Raw genomic sequence first — 23,578 nt, forward strand, 5'->3', positions numbered from 1 at the left:
TTTAATTTAAAACTCATTGTAGGTTTATCATTTACGTATTGATTTATTGTAGTAGTGATCTGCCTAAAGGCATCTCCTCTGATCATTTCTCCAAGCACCATGGTCTTGTGCTTTCTTCTTCAATTGCTCATAAAGACCCTCCCATTTTCAATTTCAATGAGCAATGCTGCATTGAGAAATGTGCCTCCTGATTCCCCAAAGCCTGTCCGCCATCTACAAGGCACATGTCAGGAGTGTGATGGAATACTCCCCACTTGCCTGGATGAGTGAAGTTCCAACATTCAAGAAACTTGACACCATTCAGGACAAAGCAGCCTGCTTGATTGACACTCCATCCATCACCTTCAACACTTACTCCCTCCACTACAGACATGCAGAGCCAGCAGTGTGTACCATGTACAAAAGGCACTGCAGGAACTCACCAAGGCTCCTTGGACAGCACCTTCCAAACCCCTGACCTCCACCACCTAGAAGGACAAGGGCAACCGATGCACTTGCTAGTTCCCCTCCAAATCAAAGAACATCTGACTTGGAGCTAAATCACCGTTCCTTCATTGACAGTGGGTCAAAATCATGGAACTCCCACCCAACTGCATTGTGGGTGTACCTACACCAGATGAGCTGCAGCAGTTTAAAAAAGAAAAATTAGGGATGAACAACAAATGCTGGCCTTGTCAGCGACACTCATTTTATTTTTTCATGGAATGTAAGACTAGGGAAAAGAATACATAAAGTAACTTCCTGTTGCCTTCCTCATGTGTACTTAAAAGAAACACAAGTACTCTATCATTACCAGCATTTGCCTCCAAAACAATGGGAGTAGTGTTTATGATCTGAAATTAATGAGCTCTAAATTTAAAAGCTTCCAGACTTAACATAAAGTTCCCAATCAAAAGATGAAATGTTGTTCCTCTAGCTTCATTGGAACAGTGTAGGAGGCCAAAAACAGAAAGGTCAGAATGCGAGTGAGGAGAAGAATTAAAATAGCAACCAACCGGAAGCTCAGGTTCACGCTTGTGAACTGAATAGAATTATTCAGCAAAGCAATCAGCCAATCTGCATTTGATGGAAAGGGGGCTGCATCATGAGCAGCGAAAGAGGTAAATTAACTTGTAAGAAATTGTTGTTTCACTAGGAAGGAGTGTTTGGGGCCTGGACAGTGAAAAGTTAAAAGGGCAGGTATTATATCTGATATAGTTGCATGGGAAGGTACAGGTGGGGGTGTGATTAAGGAAAGGATCAAGATTTTGTGGAACAGTCCCTTCAGAATGCTGAAAGCGGAGGGATGGGGAAGATGTATTTGGTGGTGACATTACACTGGAGGGGTTGGAAATATTGAATGTGGAGACTGCTAAGGCCGAAGTGAGGGCAAAGGATCCTTTCATGGTCCCGAGGGGGAAGGGAAGGGATGAGGGCGCAAGTATGAAAAATGTGACGGCTACAGTCGAGTACCCCATCAAACATGATAATATGGAATCCTCCATTGAGGAGGAAGGAAGACCTAATGGAAGCATTGATGTGAAATGTGGCATCAAGAGAATGGATGCAATGAGCATGAAAAAGCTAGGAGAATGCAATAGAATCCTTACAAGAAGTGGCTTGGCAGTTTTGGTCTCCTAGTTTAAGGAGGGAAATACCTGCATTAGAAGCAGTTCAGAGAAGGTTCACTAAGCTGATTCCTAGGATGGAGGTGTTGTCTTCTGAGGAAAGGTTCAGCAGAATGCGCCTATACTCATTGGAGTTAAGAAGAATGAGAGGTAATCTTATTGAAACATAAGATTCTAAGGGGGCTTGACAGTGTAGATGCTGACAGGGTTTTCCCCTTGTGGGGGAACCTAGAACTAGGGGGCAGAGTTTAAAAATAAGGATCTCCCATTTAAGACAGAAATGAGGAGGAAGTTCTCTTCTCAGAGGGTCATTCATCTTTGGAATTCTCTTCCCCAGAGAGCAGTGGAATCTGGGTCACTGAATATATCCAAGGCTGAGTTAGACCGATTTTTTAACTATCGAGGGAGTCAAGGGTTATGGGGGGGCAGGCAGGAGAGTGGAGTTAAGGCCACACTCAGCCATTATTTTACTGACTGGTGAAGCAGGCTCAATGGGCTGAATGGACTTCTCCTGCTCCTATTTCTTATGATCTTCGGAGCAAGTGTAATCAGGGTAGCTCTGGGAGTCAGTTCCCCATTACCCACAAAATGGCAGGCCTTGCCAGGATACATAGGGATTCCCTTGATGACACTTTAATTTGGAGGAAGTGAGAGGGGTCTTGGAGGTGTGGCAGTGAGGATGATACCGATTAACTACAAAAGGACATAGATAGAGCAGACAAGTGACAGATGGCATTTAATAGTGAGATGTGATGTAATGCATTTTGGCCAAAAGAATAGGGAGAGAAAAATAGATTGAATGTACATAGGGACATGGGTTCATGTGCATTGATATTTGAAGGTGTCAGGACATACTGAAAAGGCAATTTGCAAAGTGTACCAGTTCCTAGGCTTCATAAATAAACGGTAGTGAGTAGAAAAGCAGTTTAAATAAAAGCAAAATACTGCAGATGCTGGAAATCTGAAATAAAAACAGAAAATGCTGGAAAAATTCATCAGGTCTGACAGCATCTGTGGAGAGAGAAACAGAGCCAACATATGACCCTTCTTCAGAATAACACTGAACCTTTTTTAAGCTCCAGTTAGGCCACAACTGGAGTATAGCATTCAGTTCTGGTCACCACACTTTAGGAAGGATGCGAGGTTCCTTGAGAGAATGCAGAGGAGATCCAGGGATGAGGATATTTTAGCTACAAGGTTAGGCTGGAGATGCTGGGGTGGTTCTTCTTTGGAGCAAAGGAAATTGAGGGGAGATTTGATAGAGGTGTACAAGATTATGACAGGTTTAGAGAAGGTAGACAAAGAAAAGCTGTTCCCATTAGCTGATACAAGGACTAGGGAACTCAGGTTTAAGGTTTTAGGCAATAGTGGCAGGGCGGATGTGAGGAAGAACATTTTTACGTATAGAGTGATAATTACCTGGAATTCGCTGCCTACCAGGGCGGTGGAAGCAGAGGTGAGGAATGATTTCAAAAGGATATTGGATGTGTACTTGAGGGAAATAAAGTTGCAGAGCTACGGGACAGAATAGGGCAGGACTGATTGGACTGCTCTACAGAAAAAAGCAGCAGGGACTCGATAGGCTGAATAGCCATTACGACACAGGAGCAGATTATGAGTCAAAGTAGACATTATTCAAAGTAAGAATAAGTTCAGCCAGGCAGATAATCAAGCCACCTGTGTTTTTTTGTGGAGGTTAGTGGAAAGAAATAGAAAAAGGGAAGAGAATATGGCTATAGATATTTACCAAGAGAGAAATAGAAATAGACAGAATGTGGAAACGATGTAGAGATTTTGATGAAGCATTTTAACCATGCAACCATTTCTTACTATATTAACCAATGTTTGTATAAAGGCAGTGGCCAACCATTAAAAAGGATTACCATAATCACTGTAATAGAAATAATATCAACTGACGATTTGTTAACATTTCAGGTCTGCCAGGTGCTGCCAGGCCTGAGTATTTCCAATATTTTCTGTTTTGACTTCAGATTTCCAGCACCAGTAGTATTTTGCTTAAGTGATGATCATTGTATTGGGAAATCTTTTACCTGATGATAGCAAAGTATAATTTTTCCAAATTATGAATGCTCATCTGGACTAATTTCATGAAACAACAGTTCCATTTCATCACCATTCTAAAATAAGTACATTGGCAGCTATTAGGACTTTTAATTTAAATACAATTTTCTTCAACATCAGGAAATGCATGCCATGCTAAGTTGTGCAACTTCAGTTGCAAAGCATTGACGCAATATTACTAAAAGCTTTGCTTCAAATGCAGAGAAAAAAGGCAATGCATAATTTTTAATTCCTTACCCTAATTTGAGCATGTTAATCATATCAAAGTTCACTACGTCAAAAATCTTCATTGCCTGGTCATCACCAACAGAACAGAACAGAGCTCCTTCTGCACTTATACAGATAGATTCAATAACTCCTGCATTTAAAAAAATAAGACGAAACACAAATGAACCTGCAGTACTATCATGTAACATCCACTCAAGTAATTTAGCAGCTATTCATTTATTTTTCTCGTACCTGTAACCATTGTACCTACTACTGATCATTTCATAAAATTAGTTCTTTTTAAAGGTCAGCATTTTTCAACTCGGCTCAACATTAGTTGCCACTCCAGGGATTTATTTCTAAATTTGCCTTGTACTAGTTCGAACTTGTGTGTATATCTTTGTCCAGTTCTTGCCATTTAGTTTGAGATAATATTCAAGGACAAAAGAAATAGGAGCAGGATGAGGCCATACAACCCCTCAAGATTGCTCCACCATTCAATAAAATCATGGCAGGTTGTTGGCCTCAACTCCACTTTTCTGCCCAATCCCCAAATCCCCTTTGTGCCCAAAACTCTTATTGATTGGAGTTAAATATATTCAATAACTGAATATTCACAGCCTTCTAGGGCTGACAATTCTAAAGATTCACAAATCACAATGTTTTTTTTTATTCAATTCATGGGATGTGAGCATCACTGGCTAGGCCAGCATTTATTGCACATCTCTAGTTGTCCTTGAGAAGCTGGTGGTGAGCCACCTTCTTGAACTGCTGCAGTCCATGTGTTGTAGGCACACCCACAGTGCTGTTAGGAAGGTAGTTCCAGGATTTTGACCCAGCAACACTGAAGGGACGGCGATATATTTCCAAGTCAGGATGGTGAGTTGCTTGGAAGGGGACATCCAAGAGGTGGTTTGCCCATGTACCTACTGCAAATGTTCTAGATGGTAGTGGTCGTGGGTTTGGAAGGTGCTGTCTAAGGAGGCTTGGCGAGTTCCTGCAGTGCATCTTGTAGATGGTACACATTGCTGCCCCTGTACTTTGGTGATGGAGAGGGTGAATGTTTGTGGATGAGGTGCCAATCAAGCGTGCTTTGTCCCGGATGGTGTCAAGCTTCTTGAGTGCCGTGGAGCTGCACTCATCCAGACAAGTGGGGAGTATTCCGTCACACTCCTGACTTGTGCCTTGTAGATGGTGGACAGGCTTTTAGGTGTCAGGTAACAGTTACTTGCCGCAGGATTCCGAGCCTCTGACCTGCTCTTGTAGCCACAGTGATTCCAATTGACTCCAGTTTTGCTAGGGCTCCTTGATGCCACACTAGGTCAAATGCGTCCTTGATGTCAAGGACAGTCACTCTCAACTCACCTCTGGAGTTCAGCTCTTTTGTCCATGTTTGAACCAAGGCTGAACCCAAACTGAGCATCAGTGAGCAGGTTATGGCTAAGCAAGTGCCACCTGATAGCATTGTTGATGACCACTTTCATCATTTTAGTGATGGTGGAGAGTAAACTGATGGGACAGGGGGTAATTGGTCAGGTTGGATTCGCCCTGCTTTTGTGTACAGGACATATCAGGGCAATTTTCCATGTTGCCAGGTAGATGCCAGTGTTGTAGCTGTACTAGAATAGCTTGGTTAGGGGAGGGGAAAGTTCTGGGGCACAAGTCTACAGTGCTATTGCTGGAATATTGTCAGGGCCCATTGCCTTTGCAGTGAAGAAATTTCTCCTCATCTCAGCTTTAAATGACCTATCCCTTAAATGGAGACTATGTTCCCCAGTTCGAAACTCTCCTAGCAGGGGAAACAGCCTTTCAGAAGTTACTCTGTCAAGCACTCTCAGGATCTTGTGTCTTTCTTCTAAACTCCAGAGAGTATAGATTCATTCTACTCAATCTCTACCAATAGGGCAGCTGTCTCATCCCAGGAACCAATACTTCCTGTACCTTCATGTTAACTTTATGTTTTCTTTACAAGAACATCTAAACTCCTAAAGACAACATTTAACAGTTTCTCATCAATAAAAAATATCTGTTTTCTATCCTTCTACTAAGGTGATTTATAGTGTTTTTAAAAAAATGTTGGTTTGGTATATTTTTATCACCAGAAGTATTGAGCCATAACTCCAAGCTCCAGGGCAGTACATCTAGGGGGGTGCACCAAAGATGTGCTGGGAACACCCCACGCACCAGCCTGGAAGCTCCCAGGTAAGGATGGCAAGGCAATTGCCTGGAAAGTTCAAACTTCCTTTGAGTAATTGCCCTGCATTGGGAATCACCCGAAAATGCAATTTAAATCCCAAATTTTGGATGGTTCAGAATGTCTTACAGCAATAGTTACCCAAAAAAGTTAGAAGTAAAACCACTTCTAGCTTCTAGTAACTATAGCACTGACCCACCCTGACCACTCACCCCCCAACCCCACAGGTCCCACACCAGCCACCAACCCATGGGACCCACCCCTCCCCCACCCCCCCACCCCCCAACTACTCTACATGGGACTACACCACTGACCCAATTATCCTGACTACCCTCCATTCCCGGTCCTGACCCCCGCCCCCTCGGCCTGACCCGGCCCAACTAAACCCGATCCCCCCCCTTCCCCCACCACCACAGAGGCCTGGCCTGACCCGATCCCAACAACCCAGAAATTACAGGCCAGTCAGTCTAACCTCAGAGGTGGGGAAGTTACTAGAAAGAATTCTGAGGGACTGAATATATTCGCACTTGGAGAGACACGGATTAATCAGGGATAGTCAGCATGGATTTGTTAAGGGAAGGTCATGTTTGTCAAATTTGATTGAATTTTTTGAGGAGGTAACCTGGAGTGTTGCTGAGGGTAATGCATTTGATGTGGTCTACATGGACTCTATCAAGGCTTTTGATAAGGTCCTTCATGGTAGACTGGTCAAGAAGGTAAGAGCCCATGGCGTCCAAGGTAAAGTGGCACGTTGGGTCCAAAATTGGCTGAGAAGCAGGAAGCATAGGATGATGGTAGAGGGATGTCTCTGTGACTGGAAGTCTGTTTCCAGTGGGATTCTGCAGGGCTCAGTGCTGGGGCCCTTGCTGTTTGTGGTGCACATAAATGATTTGGACTTACACGTAGGGGGTATGATCAAGAAGTTCGCGGATGAGACGAAAATTGGTAGGGTGTTAAATAGTGTGGAGGATAGCCGTAAACTGCAGGAGGATATCAATGGACTGGTCAGGTGGGAAAAGCAGTTGCAAATGGAATTCAACCCAGAAAAGTGTGAGGTAATGCACTTGGGGAGGGCTAACAAGGCAAGGGATTACGCTATGAATAGTAGGACCCTGGAAAGTACTGAAAATCAGAGAGACCTTGGTGTGCAAACTCATAGATCCCTGAAGGTAGCAAGGCAGGTAGGTAAGGTGGTTCAGAAGGCATATGGCATACTTGTATTCTACGCCTCAGCAAATAAAGGCAAGAGCAGGGAAGTTATGCTGGAACTGTATAAAACGCTAGTTAGGCCACAACTGGAGTATGTGTGCAATTCTGGTCACCACATTATAGGAAGGGTGTGATTGCACTGGAGAGGGTGCAGAGGCGATCTACCAGGATGCTGCCTGGGCTGGAGGGTCTGAGCTATGTGGAAAGATGGATAGGCTGGTTGTTTAACTTGAAGCAACGAAGGTTGAGATGGGACCTGATAGAGGTGTAAAAGATTATGAGGGGCATAGATAGGGTGGATAGGAAGGCACTTTTCCCATTAGTAGAGAGGTCAATAACCATGGGCCATAGATTTAAGGTAAGAGGTAGAAGGCCAAGAAGGGAGTTGAGGAGAAACTTTTTCACCCAGAGGCTGGTGGCAATCTAGAACTCACTGCCTAAAAGGGTGGTTGAGTCAGAAACTCTCATAACAGTTAAGAAGTATTTAGATATTCACTTGCGTTGCCATAGCCTCTGGGGCTATGGGCCAAGCGCTGGAAAATGGGATAGCGTAGTCACATATTTGTTGACCATCTTCTGTGCTGTAGATGTCTACGAGTCTAACTTCCCCCCCCGCCCCACAGGCCTGACCCGACCAGACAAAAACCAACCCCATACCCTTACAGGCCTGACCTGGCCCCACCCAAATCCATCTTGCTAGCTTGTCAAAGTGGATGGACCTTTAAACTTAACTGCTTTATGGCAGCTAGTGCCGTGAAGGTGGCTTACTTATCTTTGACCAAGCTGCCCTCAACTGTAGGCCTCGGGAACCCCCTACGCTACACAGATTGCGGCCTGCCTGAGTTGGAAGGTCAGGCAAGATAGCCGCAGCTGCATTTCAAGGGAAGTAATTACGAGTGGAGTGGCAACCCGACCCAATTGCCACTCCACCAGAAATTACGGGCCATTATTTCAGAACAAGGATTCAAAGCAACTATCCCATTAAGCAGTTGACTGGCCACTCCAATAGCTGATAAAGTTTATAAAATATTGAAAAACAAATGGAATCTTATTGTTGGTAAAGCAATTCCAGGAATTACTTCAGTTAGAATCACAAAATGGTTACACAACAGTGAAGGAGGCATTTCAGTCCGTTGTGTTCATGCCAGCTGCCTGTGAAAGCAATTCAGCTAGTCCCATTCCCCTGCCTTTTCCCATGGTCCAGCAATTTTTATTCTCTTCAGATAATTAGCTAATTCCCATTGAATCTGCCTCAACCACACTCTCAGGCTGCACATTCCAAATCCTAACCACTTGATGCATACCATTCTCATAAATCTTTTCTGCGCCCTCTCCAATGCCCTCACATCCTCGCAGAATGGACATTATATTCCAGTTAAGGCCATGGGTGTTTTATAAGGTTCGTCATAACTTCCTTGCTTTTGAACTCCATGCCGCTATTTATAAAGCTCAGGATTTTCTACGTCTTACTGAACAACTTCTCAACCTGCTCTGCCACCTTCAATGTTTTGTGCACTTATATTCCCAGGTCCCTCGGCTCCTGCAATCACTTTCAAATCGTATCCTTTACATTCTATTGCCTTGCCTCATTCTTCCAACCAAAACATAGAAACTAGGAGCAGGAGTAGGCCATTCGGCCCTTCGAGGCTGCTCCACCATTCATTAGCATCATGGCTGATCATCCAACTCAATAGCCTGCTCCCGCTATCTCCCCATACCCTTTGATCCCTTTCGCCCCAAGAGCTATATCTAACTCCTTCTTGAAAACGTACAATGTTTTGGTCTCAACTACTTTCTGTGGTAACGAATTCCACAGGTTCACCACTCTCTGGGTGAAGAAATTTCTCCTCATCTCAGTCCTAAATGGTTTACTCCATATCCTCAGACTGTGACCCCTGGTTCTGGACTCCCCCACCATCGGGAACATCCTTCCTGCATCTACCCTGTCTAGTCCTGTTAGAATTTTATAGGTTTCTATGAAATACCCCCTCATTCTTCTGAACTCCAGTGAATATAATCCTAATCGACTCAATCTCTCCTCATACGTCAGTCCCGCCATCCCAGGAATCAGTCGGGTAAACCTTCGCTGCACTCCCTCTATAGCAAGTACATCCTTCCTCAGATAAGGAGACCAAAACTGCACACAATATTCCAGGTGTGGTCTCACCAAGGCCCTATACAATTGCAGCAAGACATCCCTGTCCTGTACTCAAATCTTCTGGCTATGAAGGCCAACATACCATTTGCCTTCTTTACCACCTGCTGCACCTGCATGCTTACCTTCAGCGACTGGTGTACAAGGACACCCAGGTCTCGTTGCACATTCCCCTCACTCAATTTATAGCCATTCAGATAATAGTCTGCCTTCCTGTTTTCGCTACCAAAATGGATAACCTCACATTTATCCACATTATACTGCATCTGCCATGCATTTGCCCACTCACTCAGCTTGTCCAAATCACACTGAAGCATCTCTGCATCCTCCTCACAGCTCACCCTCCCACCCAGCTTTGTGTCAACTGCAAATTTGGAGATATTACATTTAATTCCCTCATCTAAATCATTAATATATATTATGAATAGCTGGGGTCCCAGCACCGATCCCTGCGGTACTCCACTAGTCACTGCCTGCCACTCAGAAAAAGACCCGTTTATTCCTACTCTGTTTCCTGTCTGCCAGCCAGTTTTCTATCCATCTCAATACACTACCCCCAATCCCATGTGCTTTAATTTTACACGCCAATCTCTTATGTGGGATTTTGTCGAAAGCCTTCTGAAAGTCCAAATAAACCACATCCACTGGCTCTCCCTCATCAACTCTAATAGTTACATCCTCGAAAAATTCCAGTAGATTTGTCAAGCATGATTTCCCTTTCATAAATCCATGCTGACTCTGTCCAATTTTGCCACTGTTTTCCACGTGCTCAGCTATTAAATCTTTTATAATGGACTCTAGGCTCGACGTCAGGCTGTCTGGTCTATAATTCCCTGTTTTCTCTCTGCCTCCCTTTTTAAATAGTGGGATTACATTAGCTACCCTCCAATCTGTAGGAACTGTTCCAGAGTCTATAGAATCTCGGAAGATGACCACCAATGCATGCACTATTTCTAGGGCCACTTCCTTAAGTACTCTGGGATGTAGATTATCAGGGCCCGGGGATTTATCAGCCTTCAATCCCATCAATTTCCCCAACACCATTTCCACTGATTTCTTTCAGTTCCTCCCTCTCACTAAACCCTGTGTTCCCCAACATTTTCTGGTATTACTGTCCTCCTGTGTGAAGACAGGACCAAAGTATGTATTTAGTTGGTCAGCCATTTCTTTGTTCCCCATTATAAATTCCCGTTTCTGACTGTAAGGGACCTACATTTGTCTTCACCAATCTTTTTCTCTTCACATACCTATAGAAACTTTTACAGTCAGTTTTTATGTTCCCTGCAAGCTTACTCTCGTACACTATTTTCCACTTCTTATCAATCCCTTGGTCCTCCTTTGCTAAATTCTAAACTGCTCCCAATCCTCAGGTCTGTTGTTTTTTCTGGCCAATTTGTATGCCTCTTCCTTGCATCTAATACTATCTCTAATTTCCCTTGTAAGCCATGGTTTGGCTACCTTTCCTGTTTTACTTTTGCGCCAGACAGGAATAAACAATTGTTGCAGTTCACCCATGCGCTCTTTGAATGTTTGCCATTGCCTATCCACCGTCATCCCTTTAAGTAACGTTTCCCAATCCATCATAGCCAACTCACGCCTCATACCATTGTAGTTTCCTTTATTAAGATTCAGGACCCAAGTCTCAGAATCAACTACATCACTCTCCATCTTGATGAAGAATTCTATCATATTATGGTCGCTCACCCCCAAGGGGCCTCACGCAACTAGATTGCCAATGACTCCTTTCTCATTACACAATACCCAGTCGAGGATGGCCTGCTCTCTTGTTGGTTCCTCAATGTATTGGTCCAGAAAAACATCCCGTATACACTCCAGGAATTCTTCCTCTACGGTATTGTTACCAATTTGATTTGCCCAATCTATATGCATATTAAAGTCACCCATAATTACAGATATTCCCTTATTACGTGCGTCTCTAATTTCCTGTTTAATGCCATTCCCAACATCACTACTACAGTTTGTGGGTCTATATACAACACCCACTAATGTTTTTTGCCCCTTACTGTTTCTCAGCTCTACCCATACAGATTCCACATCTTCGGAGCTAATATCTTTCCTCATTATTGTGTTAATTTCCTCTCTAACCAGCAATGCAACTCCACCACCTTTTCCTTTTTGTCTGTCCTTCCTAAATACTGAATACCCCTGGATGTTCATTTCCCATCCCTGATCACCCTGCAGCCATGTCTCCGTAATCCTGACTATATCATACCTGTTTACATCTATTTGCACGGTTAATTCATCCACTTTATTGCGAATGCTCCTCGCGTTAAGGCACAAAGTCTTAAGGCTTGTCTTTTTAACATTACTTGTCCCGTTCCCACTACTTTTCACTGAGACCCTGTTTGATTCTTGCCCTCGATTTCTCTGCCTATCACTTTTCTTATTCCCCTTTCTGTCTTTTGTTCTTGTCTTTGATTCCCCTTCCCCTGGCTCCTTGCATAGGTTCCCATCCCCCTGCCATTTTAGTTTAAACCATCCCCAACCACTCTAGCAAATGTTCCCCCTAGGACATCAGTCCCAGTCCTGCCCAGGTGTAACCTGTCCAGTTTGTACTGGTCCCACCCTCCCCACAAGCAGTCCCAATGCCCCAGGAATCTGAAACCCTCCCCTTCACACCATTTCTTCAGTCACGTATTCATCCGATATATCCTGCTATTTCTACTCTGACTGGCACGTGGCGCTGGTAGTAATCCTACTTTTCAACTTACTTCCTAACTCCCTATATTCTGCTTTTAGGACCTCATCCATTTTTTTAAACCTATGTCATTTGTACCAATGTGTACCACGACCACTGGCTGTTCACCCTCCCCCTTTAGAATGTCCTCTAGCTGCTCTGAGACATCCTTGACCCTAGCACCAGAGAGGCAACATTCCATCCTGGAGCCTCGTTTGTGGCCACAGAAACGCCTATCTATTCCCCTTACAATTGAATCCCCTATAACTATTGCATTCCCACACTTTTTACTCCTCCCCTGTGCAGCAGAGCCAACCGCGGTGCAACGAATTTGGCTGTTGCTGTATCACTTCACACTTCCCTGCATTAAATTTTATCAGCCACATAACCACTCATTCCTATCTTCATGCACTTGAAGTCTATCACTCTCCTCCTCACAGTTAGCAATTCTTCCAATTTTTGTGTCATCCAAAAATTTTGAAATTGTGCCCTGTGAACCCAAGTCTAGGTCATTAATACAGACCAAGAACAACAGTGGTCCAGTTACCGACCCCTGAGAAACCCACTATGTACCTTCCTCCACTTTCCCATCAGTCAGCCAACTTTGTATCCATGCTGCCACTATCCCTTAAATTCCATGAACTTAAATTTTGCTGACAAGCCTGTTATACGATACTTCGTCAAAAATTTTTTGGAAGTCCATGTACACCACATTAACCGCATTATGCTTATCAACCTCTCTGTCACCTCATGAAAAACTCAAGCAAGTTAGTTAAACACTCTTTGTCCTTAACAATTCCATGCTAGACTTCCTTAACAAATCCACATTTGTCCAAGTGACTGTCAATTTCAGCCCGGATTATCGTTTCTAAAAGCTTTCCCACCACCAAGGTTAAACTGACTGATCTGTAATTGCTGGGTTTACCTTTACATCGTGTTTTTGAACAAGTGCGTATTATTTGTAATTCTCCAGTCATCTGGCACCACCACTGCATCGAAGGGGGGTTGGAAGATTATGCCCAGTGCCTCTGCAATTTCTATCCTTACTTCACTCAGTATCATTGGATGCATCTCATCCTGTCCTGGTGACTTATCAACCTTAAGTATAGCCAGCCTTTCTATGACTTTGACGGCATATTCTCCTTGGCAAAGACAAATGCAAAGTATTCATTTAGTACCTTAGCCATGTCCTCTGCCTCCAATGCATAAATCCCCTTTTTGGTCCCTAATCAGTCCCACCCTCCTTTTATTACCCTTACCCTGTATATGCCTATAGAGGACTTTTGACCAATGGTTACCAAGGCACCTGCGATGAGAACAAGCACAGCAGGGTAGATGGGAAAACTGATGACAGGGGACAGTGTGCTTGGGGGATAGATACTGTTCTCTACAACCACAATCAGGAGATCCAAGTACAGCTAGCCATTCTAATATCTTTTTGTCAATTTTAAGCACATGCAATGCCTCAACCACACCCTTTTCACCATGACTTTGGCAGCCTGTTCTTCCTTGGTAAAGAGAGATGCAAAGTACTCATTTATATGGCCATACCTTCCGTCCCATGAGTAAACCACTTTTTGGTCCCTAATCAGCCCCAATCTTCCTTTTAACTCTCCTTTATATTGATATTCCGATAGAAAACTTTTGGATTTCCTTTAATATTAGCTGCCAATTTCTTCTCATACTTTCTCTTTCTTTCTTTTATTTCGTTTTTCACTTCCTATTTGGGTTCTGTATATTCAGCTTGGTTCTCAATTGTATTATCAACCTAACGACGAAACTTTTTCTGATTCATCTTACTCTCTTTTGTCATCCAGGGCACTCTGGCTTTGTTTGTTCTACCTCCCCCTCTCATGGGAATGTGCCCAAACTATCTCCTCATTAAAGGCAGCTCATTGTTTCATTACAGTTTTGCCTGCCAATCTTTGATTCTAATTTAATTGGACCAGATCCTTTCTCACTCCAATGAAATTGGACCTCCTCCATAATTTCTTTCTCCTCTGGATTGCTCCTTGTCCTTTTCCATAGTATCATGAGGGTTAGGTTAGCTATGATCAAGGTCTCCTAAATGTTCCCCTACTGACACTTGATTCACTTGATCTACCTTATTCCCCAGAATCAGGTCCAATAATGCCTCCCTCCTCATTGGGCCGGAGACATGCTGATCCAAGAAAATTCTCCTATACACACTTCAGAAAGCCTTCACCCACTCTGCCCTTAAAACTCCCCCATGATAACCACGCTAGTTTTTGCACTTCTCTGTAATTTTCTTGCAAATTTGTTCCTCTATATCTTTCCCACAAGTTGGCAGCCTATAGCATACACCAAATAGTGAAATGTTACCTTTATTGTTTTAGTTAAGATGGCCTCAGTCCAGATTTGTAGCATGAAATTCCTAAAATGTTGATAGCAACAAATGAAATTTCTTCAAGACAAATGCATGATAAGGAGTACTAACATCCTTTTACCTCAGCTCCCAAAACAGAAATGGGAAATCTTCAGAAGATCCATTTATAATTGCACTTAATAGATACTTTTCGTTTAGCTCCCCTAATGTGTTCCCAAAAAATGACATGCTAAATTAAAAATACACTAAACGAAAATAATTTTGCCATAAGAAAACAAGCAAAAATTTGGTTTATGTGCCTGCTACAGGCCCAGCGCTGCCCACTGCCATCTTCCCTGCTCATTGCAACTGCACAGGACACATCAAGCACTATTGGGTAAAAAAAATCTGAATGGCAACACAGAACAAAGGAAGCTCTCAGAAATCTTCTTACAGGACCAGGAGTAGCTCCGGTAGCAGAAGCTGGCGGACAGTCTGTATCTGGGAGCGTTTTTGAGACAGGGAACCAGGCTAACACCTGGCTGCTGTAGGGTTTGCATGGGGACGTGATGGTGAACACCGGCCTGGACCTGAGCAGCTTCCCTGAGTATCTGCACCGGGTTGGTCTGACCAGCTCCTGGCCACTCCTCACCACCTCCACCCACATCCACTTTGAACACTCAAGCGGCCTGCAGCAATTTGAGAGCATGGTTGTGCATTGGGTTGATAACCTGGAGGGAGTGACTTGCTGAGCGAATGGGATGTCAGCCAGTGATCGAAGCCTGCTGGACGGTCAGCAAATACAGGGAGAAAGCTGTGTGGCCCCATCAGCTACTGAAGTACAGAGATATCAACAGCCTGGGTGACCGGCAGCTCACCATGCACAGCAGAGTATTTTACTAAAATTCAGGTAGCTGTGAAAGCTGAAGGCATTGAAGCTGTAACTAAATTTTGGCGTGTTTTTTAACACACGAGCAGAAATAACTTATCAAACGCACTAAATTGAAAATTGAGGTTGTGGCCAGCAGCGCTATTTGGGAAAGTTTCCTATTTTTAAAGCTTCGCCAAACAAAAATGCTCTAAATGGGGGTTTTCTTTACAGAGAATTGTGCATCTGGAGTTCAACCTATCAGCCAGGCTACAGCAGATAGAAGTTGGCACGTTAGGTGTTTTCAACCTTTTGTTAGCATCGAGGGACAAATCTCAACATCAAAGTGCCATTCATTTCCTGCAGTTTATTCTTAACAAGTGTGACTATGCAAATAAAATGTTATAATTTGCTTTGATGTTCATTTTAAATTGTAAAACACATGTATAAAACTTAGAATACCAGAGCATTTTACCTAAATGACTGCGAAAGTGCTTAACAAACTCTATCCCTTCATCATACTTCTTCTTCCAGAATTTGACATGTCCATCCTGACTGGCTGTTATTATGAAATCTGTCCTGTTCGTTTACAAATGAGACAGTAATAGGTTAGTAAGCACGAACTTTGGAAAATTTACCTCATTGTAGGACTGTACTTATAGAAGGGGAAAACTTTCAGCAATTTAACTGTAAGAGAAAAATATCAATGTCCAATGAACAATAATCAAAAGTTACAAGTTAATTACAACAATAATTACAATTTTATCTATACATCTTTAGTTCCAAAGCCTCTACCGTCTATGCTTTGAATTTTCAACTTGAACAATTTGCATCAGGGTCAGAAATAATTACTTTCAATGGCACACAAACAAAATTACTTAAGTAATTGTGGTTATAACTGCTTGGAACTGTACAATAGGAAATTTACCATATCTGTGACTTGATTATTTTTTAATCCTTTATCAGACAATGCTTTGCATAAACAATTTTCCCAATGCTGAAGGGAAAAAAGACACTGAAAATAATCTCTGGGGTATTCCACACAATTTCCACATATACGCCACTTCTAGCACAAAAAGCAACCCAAGCAGCTTCACATGGAGTGGGAACGGGGTCGGCATGGGAGGGAATTGGTGGCAGGTAGCAAAGAGAAAGAGAAAAAGAAGGAAACACAGAAATAAGAGAAAGATGCCAGATTCGGTGAAATGACCTAAATCTTGGTTTTCGGAAGATTTTAAAAGGAATTGAGGATTGAGGGGGAATGCCATGAAGGGCCAAAGTGGTTGAAAGCTCTATAACATTAAGTTACAAGGTCTGCAAGAAGTGTAGTTTTAAAAGAACATAAAGGTCCAGGCTGAGATAAAAGACTGAAGGAAGTTAGAGATAGAGCAGGACAAGGCATTAATTAGAAGGATTTGAAGGCTATGATGACTTTACATTTAATGTGCTGGAGGAATGGGAACCAATATGGATCAGCGAAGGGTGAGTGAAACTTCAGTGTGCAACAAGATGAGGTTCCAGGTTGGAGCTTACAGAAGAAAGGAGGGCGACGGGGTAATTGGGTTTGATCCAGCAACAAGAGGTGGTAGGCTGAGAAATAGTGTCGAGTGAGTTAAAATAGCAAATGTAGAATGCTGAAAAAGGTTCTGATGAAAGGAAGCATTACTGACTGGGAGGATGAGAGAAGCAAGAGCATGGCCTGGAAAAGGCCTTAAAAGAGAGTGGAAACCTTGGGTCCATGTGACAGCAAGCAAGTGGAAAAAGAGGGAAATCTTCAATTTATGGATCAATAGCAAAGAGATACAAGGGAAGCAATCAAAACAAAGAAACATCACAAGAATGAAATTTCAATGATTACTCAAAAAAACACCGGTACAAAACAGTACATTTGTCTGCAGAATTACTTGTTTATTGTCAAAATTAGTAAATAACTAACATAATCCCACACCAAGACAATGTTCAAAATAAATAAGTATGACAGCAATAAACATCAAATCACTTGAATTCCATATAAATTTTAGTTTGTTCCGGTTTAAAAAAACGAAAGGAGGTCTTACCGGGTGCACACCATGTGCGTTATAATATCTCTGTGCATGTAGCTACGCTCATACATTGAAGCACTCGGCAGGTTGTCAAGATACACATGTTCAAAGTCAAGAACTGCAAAGAAACAAAGCAAATGTATTTCCAACTTTAGAAAGATGTTACAATTCTGGTAGAGACCAATAACTTTAAACAAGAGTAAATAAAAACCGAACATGCTGGAAAAACTCAACTTTAAACAAGAGATTTGAATTTCCAGTGACCAACTTAAAAGAATCGCACAAGATTTCAAGTTTTAAGACTTTTAGTGCAATAAACCAACTAAAAGCAACATCAACTAAACAATTACTATTAGATAACTAATACACTAAACTACAAAAAAGACAAAACCCCCACCTTTGACTTTTAACATGATAGAAAACCCCACGCCACAGTTATACTTTATGTCCCGCGCTCTGCAGAAAACGTTTTAACAAGAACCAGTCCAACATCACTCCTAGCTTCCAATGGGTTCATTTCTCCCCCATTTTGCCAAATGACTATCAAAAAACAATTCCCTCAGTTTCCAGAGAAGTACAGAACCAAATACCAGCAGTAAGGGTCACTCCAGCGATTCTTCCCCACCCTACACACACCCCTGGCCACACCAGGACAAATCTTCCAGATTCCTTACATTGCCACAAGACGTGTCTTTTCAACCTGAGACCGTCTTCCCTCACAAATTTTGCCTGGTAGTTGATAGAAAAATACACTCATCTCCTGATCACACTAGCTGCAGTCCTTTGTCTCTAAGTGAGACTTCCCTCTCTCTTTCTGTCTCGGAGACTGCAAGTCTATCCACAGTCAGCCCAGCTGTTTTTGCCTTTATTTCCAGGTGTGTTCGGGTGTGGACATTTTACACTGTGCTCCCAGTCTCACCCTAGGCCTTCCTGTCCCCACCGTAACCAGGCTTGTGTCGGGCAGAATTCGGAACAGATCACTTGGCTCGCTTCACTACCCCTTTTTACTTTGAAGAGACAGTCCTAATGTGATTTTGTGAAAACATAATCCTGTTATAAAACCTCACATTCATAACCATAACCATGCTGCACTTTTTTTTTAATGCACTACACTTCATACTCTACGTCCAAAATCTATTTCTTCAATTCTATCCCAGCTAGGTCCTCAATAGCAATGCGCTCTCAAAGTTCTGCAGTGCTAACTGTAGCCAGTTATTCCTCAAAACCAATCTCTTCGACCAAGTTTTCAGTCAGCCTTCCTAATCTCTCCCTTCCTGGCTTGATAACCATTTTCCTTATACCCATCTGCGAAGTGCTTGTGGAGTTTGATCCACATTAAAAAAGTTATAGCTTTGGACTTATTTCACTTCTAGGTCTGCCTAGAGCACCTTGCTGGGTTTATCATTATACCCTTTGTGAACAAAGGCAGAGCATTTGGAATTCTTTAATCTTCTGGCCCCACCACTGCATCTATGGAGGATTGGAAGATTATGGCAAGTGCTTCGGCAATTTCTACCCTCAATATCCTCAGATGCATCTCATCTAGCCCTCGTGAATTATCAACTTTTAAGTATAGCTGACCTTTCTATGACTTTGACAGCATCTTCTTCATTGGTAAATATGGCTATGAAGTACTCATTTAGCACCTCAGCCAGGTCCTCTGCCTGCAAGCATAAATCCCCTTTATGGTCCCTAATCCCAACCCCCTCCTTTTAATTACACTTTTTCCTCTGCATTTGCCTATAGAAGACTTCTGACCAACAGTTACCAAGGTACCTTTGGATGAGAACAAGGACTGCGGGGTTGATGAATAAACTGCTGTAACACCATAGTGCTGGAGCCCATTCAAGTGGGTGAGTGAAACGGGAGTGTGGTAGTGATAGAGGACAGTATGCTCAGAAGAATATATACTGCTCTCAGCCATAATCAGGAGTTCTGAAAGTTATGGCCTGCCCAGTGCCAGGGTTAAATACATGCCCTTGCAGCTGGGATAGATCTTGGAATAGATAGTGTGAGTGGAAGGATCCACTTGTCGTGGTCCACATAGGAACTAACATAGGGTAGAACTAGGAATTGTACACTGTTGAGTGTTTGAGGAGTTAAATTACAAAGCAGAACCTCCAAAGTAATAATCCCTGGAATGTTACCTGAGTCACGTACCAATTTGCAAGGGATAATGAGTTTAGAGGTTAAATGTGTAGCTAAAAGGGTGGTGTAGAAGGCAGGGGTTTCACTTTGTGGGCGACTGGCAGCAATAAGAGAGAGCTGTTCCATTGGGACGGGCTTCACTTAAACCTGACTGGGACCAGTGTCCTGGCAAATCACATGATTAAGGCAATGCTAAGGCAATAAGGAAATGTCAAGGGTTTTGAGCAGAGCAGCATTTTGGGTGAAAATAAGCAGAGTGTGTCAGAAAGAGACAGTGAGAGTAACAAAGGTAAATAGGCATTGGTGATACCAGGGAAAATTAGAAAAAAAATCAAAGCTAAAGGCATTATATCTGAATGTGCAAAGTATTTGCGACAAGTTCACAGAATTAATAGCACAGATAGAAATGAATGGTTTGGCCTATAGCCTTTAAGGAGATGTGGTTGCAAAATTACTAAGTCTGGGAACTAAATATTCCAGGGTACTTAATTTTTAGAAAAGACTGGCAAAATTGAAAAAGAGCAGAATTTTCCATTCTGGAGACTAAGTGTGGTGTTGGGTGGGAAAGTCAGTGCGATTCCCGCTGAGCAGCAGCTCGGATTTATCCATCTTATTTTCCACTTTCCAGCTCATTAATTATGCATCGAGGAGCTTGTCGAAACTCGTGGTGGGATGGGCAGAGATTTATTCACCCTGCTGTTACCTCATGGAGTCAAAGGTTCTTGCACCATATTTAAACGGAACCCATCCAGACATTCACTCACTGTAGGTCAGGTACGCTGTTAAGTTCTGCTTCACCATGGCGCCCAAAAGGACAAAGTCCTCCGCTCCATGGTTCAGTGAGGCCTCACTGGGGATTCTTGTCCAGGCAAGGCAGGATGTCCTCTTTCCAAGGGATGGGAGCAAGAGGTCCTTCCGCCTGATCATGCCAGCCTGGCAGGTGGTCGCCAGGGAAGTCAGCACCAATGGCCAACAGAAAAGGACTGCCCTGCAGTGCAGGAAGCACACAAATGATCTGATGTGCTCCGCCAGGTAAGTGAAACTTCTACTCGCTCCAAACTCTCAATCTCATAAAGAAAGATATCAGGCAGTCTAAGGGTTAGAATCCACAGGGATGTCACACACAACCAGCAGATGGGACAGCAGCACTGCATTCTGCTAGCCACCTTAAGCTCACCATCACATGTAAGATCCTGCACAAACGGCATCTTAATCGTTTATTGGGGAGGGTTCAGCACACATAACAGGCATGCATGCTTCTGAAATACTCTTTCACCCATAGTGCTCACAAGTCAACTGATAAAGACCCTTCACTGTGTTTACCTGCACCCTCCAACAGCGGAGATATGCACATCTCGGTGGATTCTAGTTCTAGAGTAAGCTTGGGTTCACAGTCTGGTGATCTCCTCACCAACACATGACCAAAGCAGGTGAAGGCAGTGACAGCCGAGGTCTCTGACACTCAGAGGACTGCTGGAGACCAGGCCCCTGCTGAGTCCAAGTCAGATGATGTGCCTCTGGAACTGGCCCTAAGAGAAATGTTGAGAGATGCAAAGACAGGCAGAGAACATCAGGCAGAGTTGTCAGAGGCCGTCACCATACTAGAACAAAGGATACAGGAGTGTGTCCACATTCTGTCTGATGTCATGGCTCTGGTATGCGAGCGTATTGAACTCTACATGGGAAGGGTGGCGGCCACCATGGAGGTGCAGGTCTAGCAGTTTCTGCTGGGTTTGCGTTCAGATCAGCACACTATTGCTCTAGCCGTGGGTGCGTTCCAGCAATGCTTAGGCAAGGCAGGAAGGAGCACTTCGATCTCCCTCCAGGTGCCCTTTTCCTCAGGGAGTCAGGGGAGGGTCCTCAGGCGCCTAATGGAATGAAGAGCATCAGCCAGACACCCTGATTGCATCCTTCAAGGGAATTCCAAGGGCGCTATGCCACTCCAACTCCCCTCTGCCTGTGACCCCATCAACCCCCGCAGGTGAGACCAAGGAGGATTCACCTGCCCCAGAGCAGGAGATCCTCAGCAGGCCAGGGCTCTCCAGGTCATGGGCCACCAGAGGATGCCCCCCACCAAAGTCATCTCAGACAACATGACATAGCAGTCAGCAGGCTGCCTCCGCCTCTGCTGCAGATGTCGGTGCTGCACCTAGACATACCAATAGGGTTAGAAAAATTCAGTAGTTTTGAATGCACAATGGTGGCACGAGTGTTCATTCACGATAAATAACCTGCACTATTGCAAATGTAGTTCGCATTTATCCCTCTCCCAAGTCTCAGGTAATGAAAGTCTAATCAATGTGATGCAAGATAGCTTTAGATAGCTTGGAAATCTACATTAAAAGATATGATGATACATCCCTTTAAGGGACATATATCTGACAGAAAAAGTGGTCTAATCGTGATTAACAAAAGTTAAAGATAGCATTAAATCAAAGGATGAGACTTATGCTGCCAAAAATAGTAATCCTGAAGATTGGGAGGACCAAGAAATTGATAAGGAAAGAGAATATGAGAATATGATTTGTATTTGTCTTCAGGTTGGAAGATACAAAAACCATTCTGGAAATAATGTGGAACCAAGGTTCTTGCGATAATAAGGAACTGAAAGAAATCAATCTAAGTAAACAAATAGAACTAGAGAAATTAATGGGACTAAGTGGCAACAAATCCCCTGGGTCTGAGGATCAGTCATGATCTTTCTGAATAGTGGAGTAAGCTCAAAAGGCCAAATGGCCTTCTCCAGCTCCTTTTTCATATGTTATGTAAGTGGGGAGAGGAGCAGGGCACTTAGGGAGTTTCAGTGGGCAGCTTAGACAGTGGAACACGCTGTCAGTGAGGTGGAATTCAGCAGGGTTTAAGAGAACGAAGGTTAGAGTCGAGCAATAAGGGCAGGATAATCAAGCATTTCGTTCCATTGTTAAAAAGTGTCTATTTATGATGTTACTTATTAAAACAACATTTTAACACCCTATTAACTGCCTTCCTGGCTGTTATTAATCAGCTGAACATTCAGAAAGCTCCTGAGAGATCTATTCTTTCAGGCATTTACAATCAGTTCCCCATTTCCTTTCCATTTGTTGCCCAGTTCTAAACTATTTGCCGACTGAGAGTTGCACAAGAGCACCCGGGGTGGCTGTTTCTCGATTGCAATATTCCCCTCTTTTGTGTATCAGAATTCTGTTTGCCACTTCCCTCATAACTGACTCATAGAACTTAAATTATACTTGTGAGCTTCACTTCCACAGAGTTGATAACATTGTGTGACACGAACACAGGAACTATGTTAAATGACATTTTTAAAATTCATTCACGAGATGTGAGCTTTGCTGGTGGGCCTGCAATTATTGCCCATTCCTAGTTGCCTTTGAGAAGGTGGTAGTGAGCTGCCTTCAACTGCTGAAATCCATGTGGTGTAGGTACACCCACAGTGCCGTTAGGGAGAATGCTCCAGGATTTTGACCCAGCAACAGTGAAGGAAGGGTGATACATTTCCAAGTCAGGATGGGGAGTGTCTTGGAGGGGAATTTCCAGGCAGTGGTGTTCCCATGTATCTGCTGCCCTTGTCCTTTTACATGATAGTGGTCATGAGTTTGGAAGGGGTTGTCTAAGGATCCTTGGTGAATTCCTGCAGTGCATCTTGTAGGTGGTACATACTGCTCTACTGTGCATTGGCGGTGAAGGATGTGAATGTTTGTGGATGTGGTGCCAATCAAGCGGGCTGCTTTGTCCTGGACGGTGTCAAGCTTCTTGAGTGATGTGAGAGCTGCATTCATCCAGGCAAGTGGGGAGCATTCCATCGTACTCCTGACTTGTGCCTTGTAGATGGTGGACAGGCTTTGGGGAGTCAGGAGGTGAGTTACTTGTTACAGGATTCCTAGCCTCTGACCTGATCTTGTAGCTACGTATTTATTTGGCTAGTCCAGTTCAATTTCTGGTCAATGGTAACCCCCAGGGTGTTGATAGTGGGGGATTCAGTGGTGGTAATGCCATTCAATGTCAAGAGGCGATGGTTAGATTCTCTCTTGTTGGAGATGGCCAT

At 43.4% G+C, this 23,578-nt stretch overlaps 1 protein-coding gene across 4 annotated transcripts in view; it reads right to left on the reverse strand.

Annotated features, from left to right (window-relative positions):
- The window catches only part of ppwd1 (peptidylprolyl isomerase domain and WD repeat containing 1), a 40,512-nt gene that overhangs the window by 12,030 nt on the left and 4,904 nt on the right, over positions 1 to 23,578 (reverse strand). For all 4 annotated transcript variants that reach the window (XR_013577553.1, XR_013577552.1, XR_013577551.1 and 1 more), the window contains exons 2-4: positions 17,404 to 17,506; positions 15,822 to 15,925; positions 3,927 to 4,047 (exon numbers count right to left, since the gene is read on the reverse strand). Coding sequence is in view for 1 of the 4 variants with exons in the window: in XM_078548871.1 (XP_078404997.1) it covers positions 3,927 to 4,047; positions 15,822 to 15,925; positions 17,404 to 17,506 (328 nt within the window). In the remaining 3 variants the exon portion in view is untranslated. The remainder of the gene's footprint in view (positions 1 to 3,926; positions 4,048 to 15,821; positions 15,926 to 17,403; positions 17,507 to 23,578) is intronic.

The sequence above is a fragment of the Cetorhinus maximus genome, chromosome 1, assembly GCF_964194155.1.
Source record: "Cetorhinus maximus chromosome 1, sCetMax3.hap1.1, whole genome shotgun sequence".
Lineage (NCBI taxonomy): Eukaryota > Metazoa > Chordata > Chondrichthyes > Lamniformes > Cetorhinidae > Cetorhinus > Cetorhinus maximus.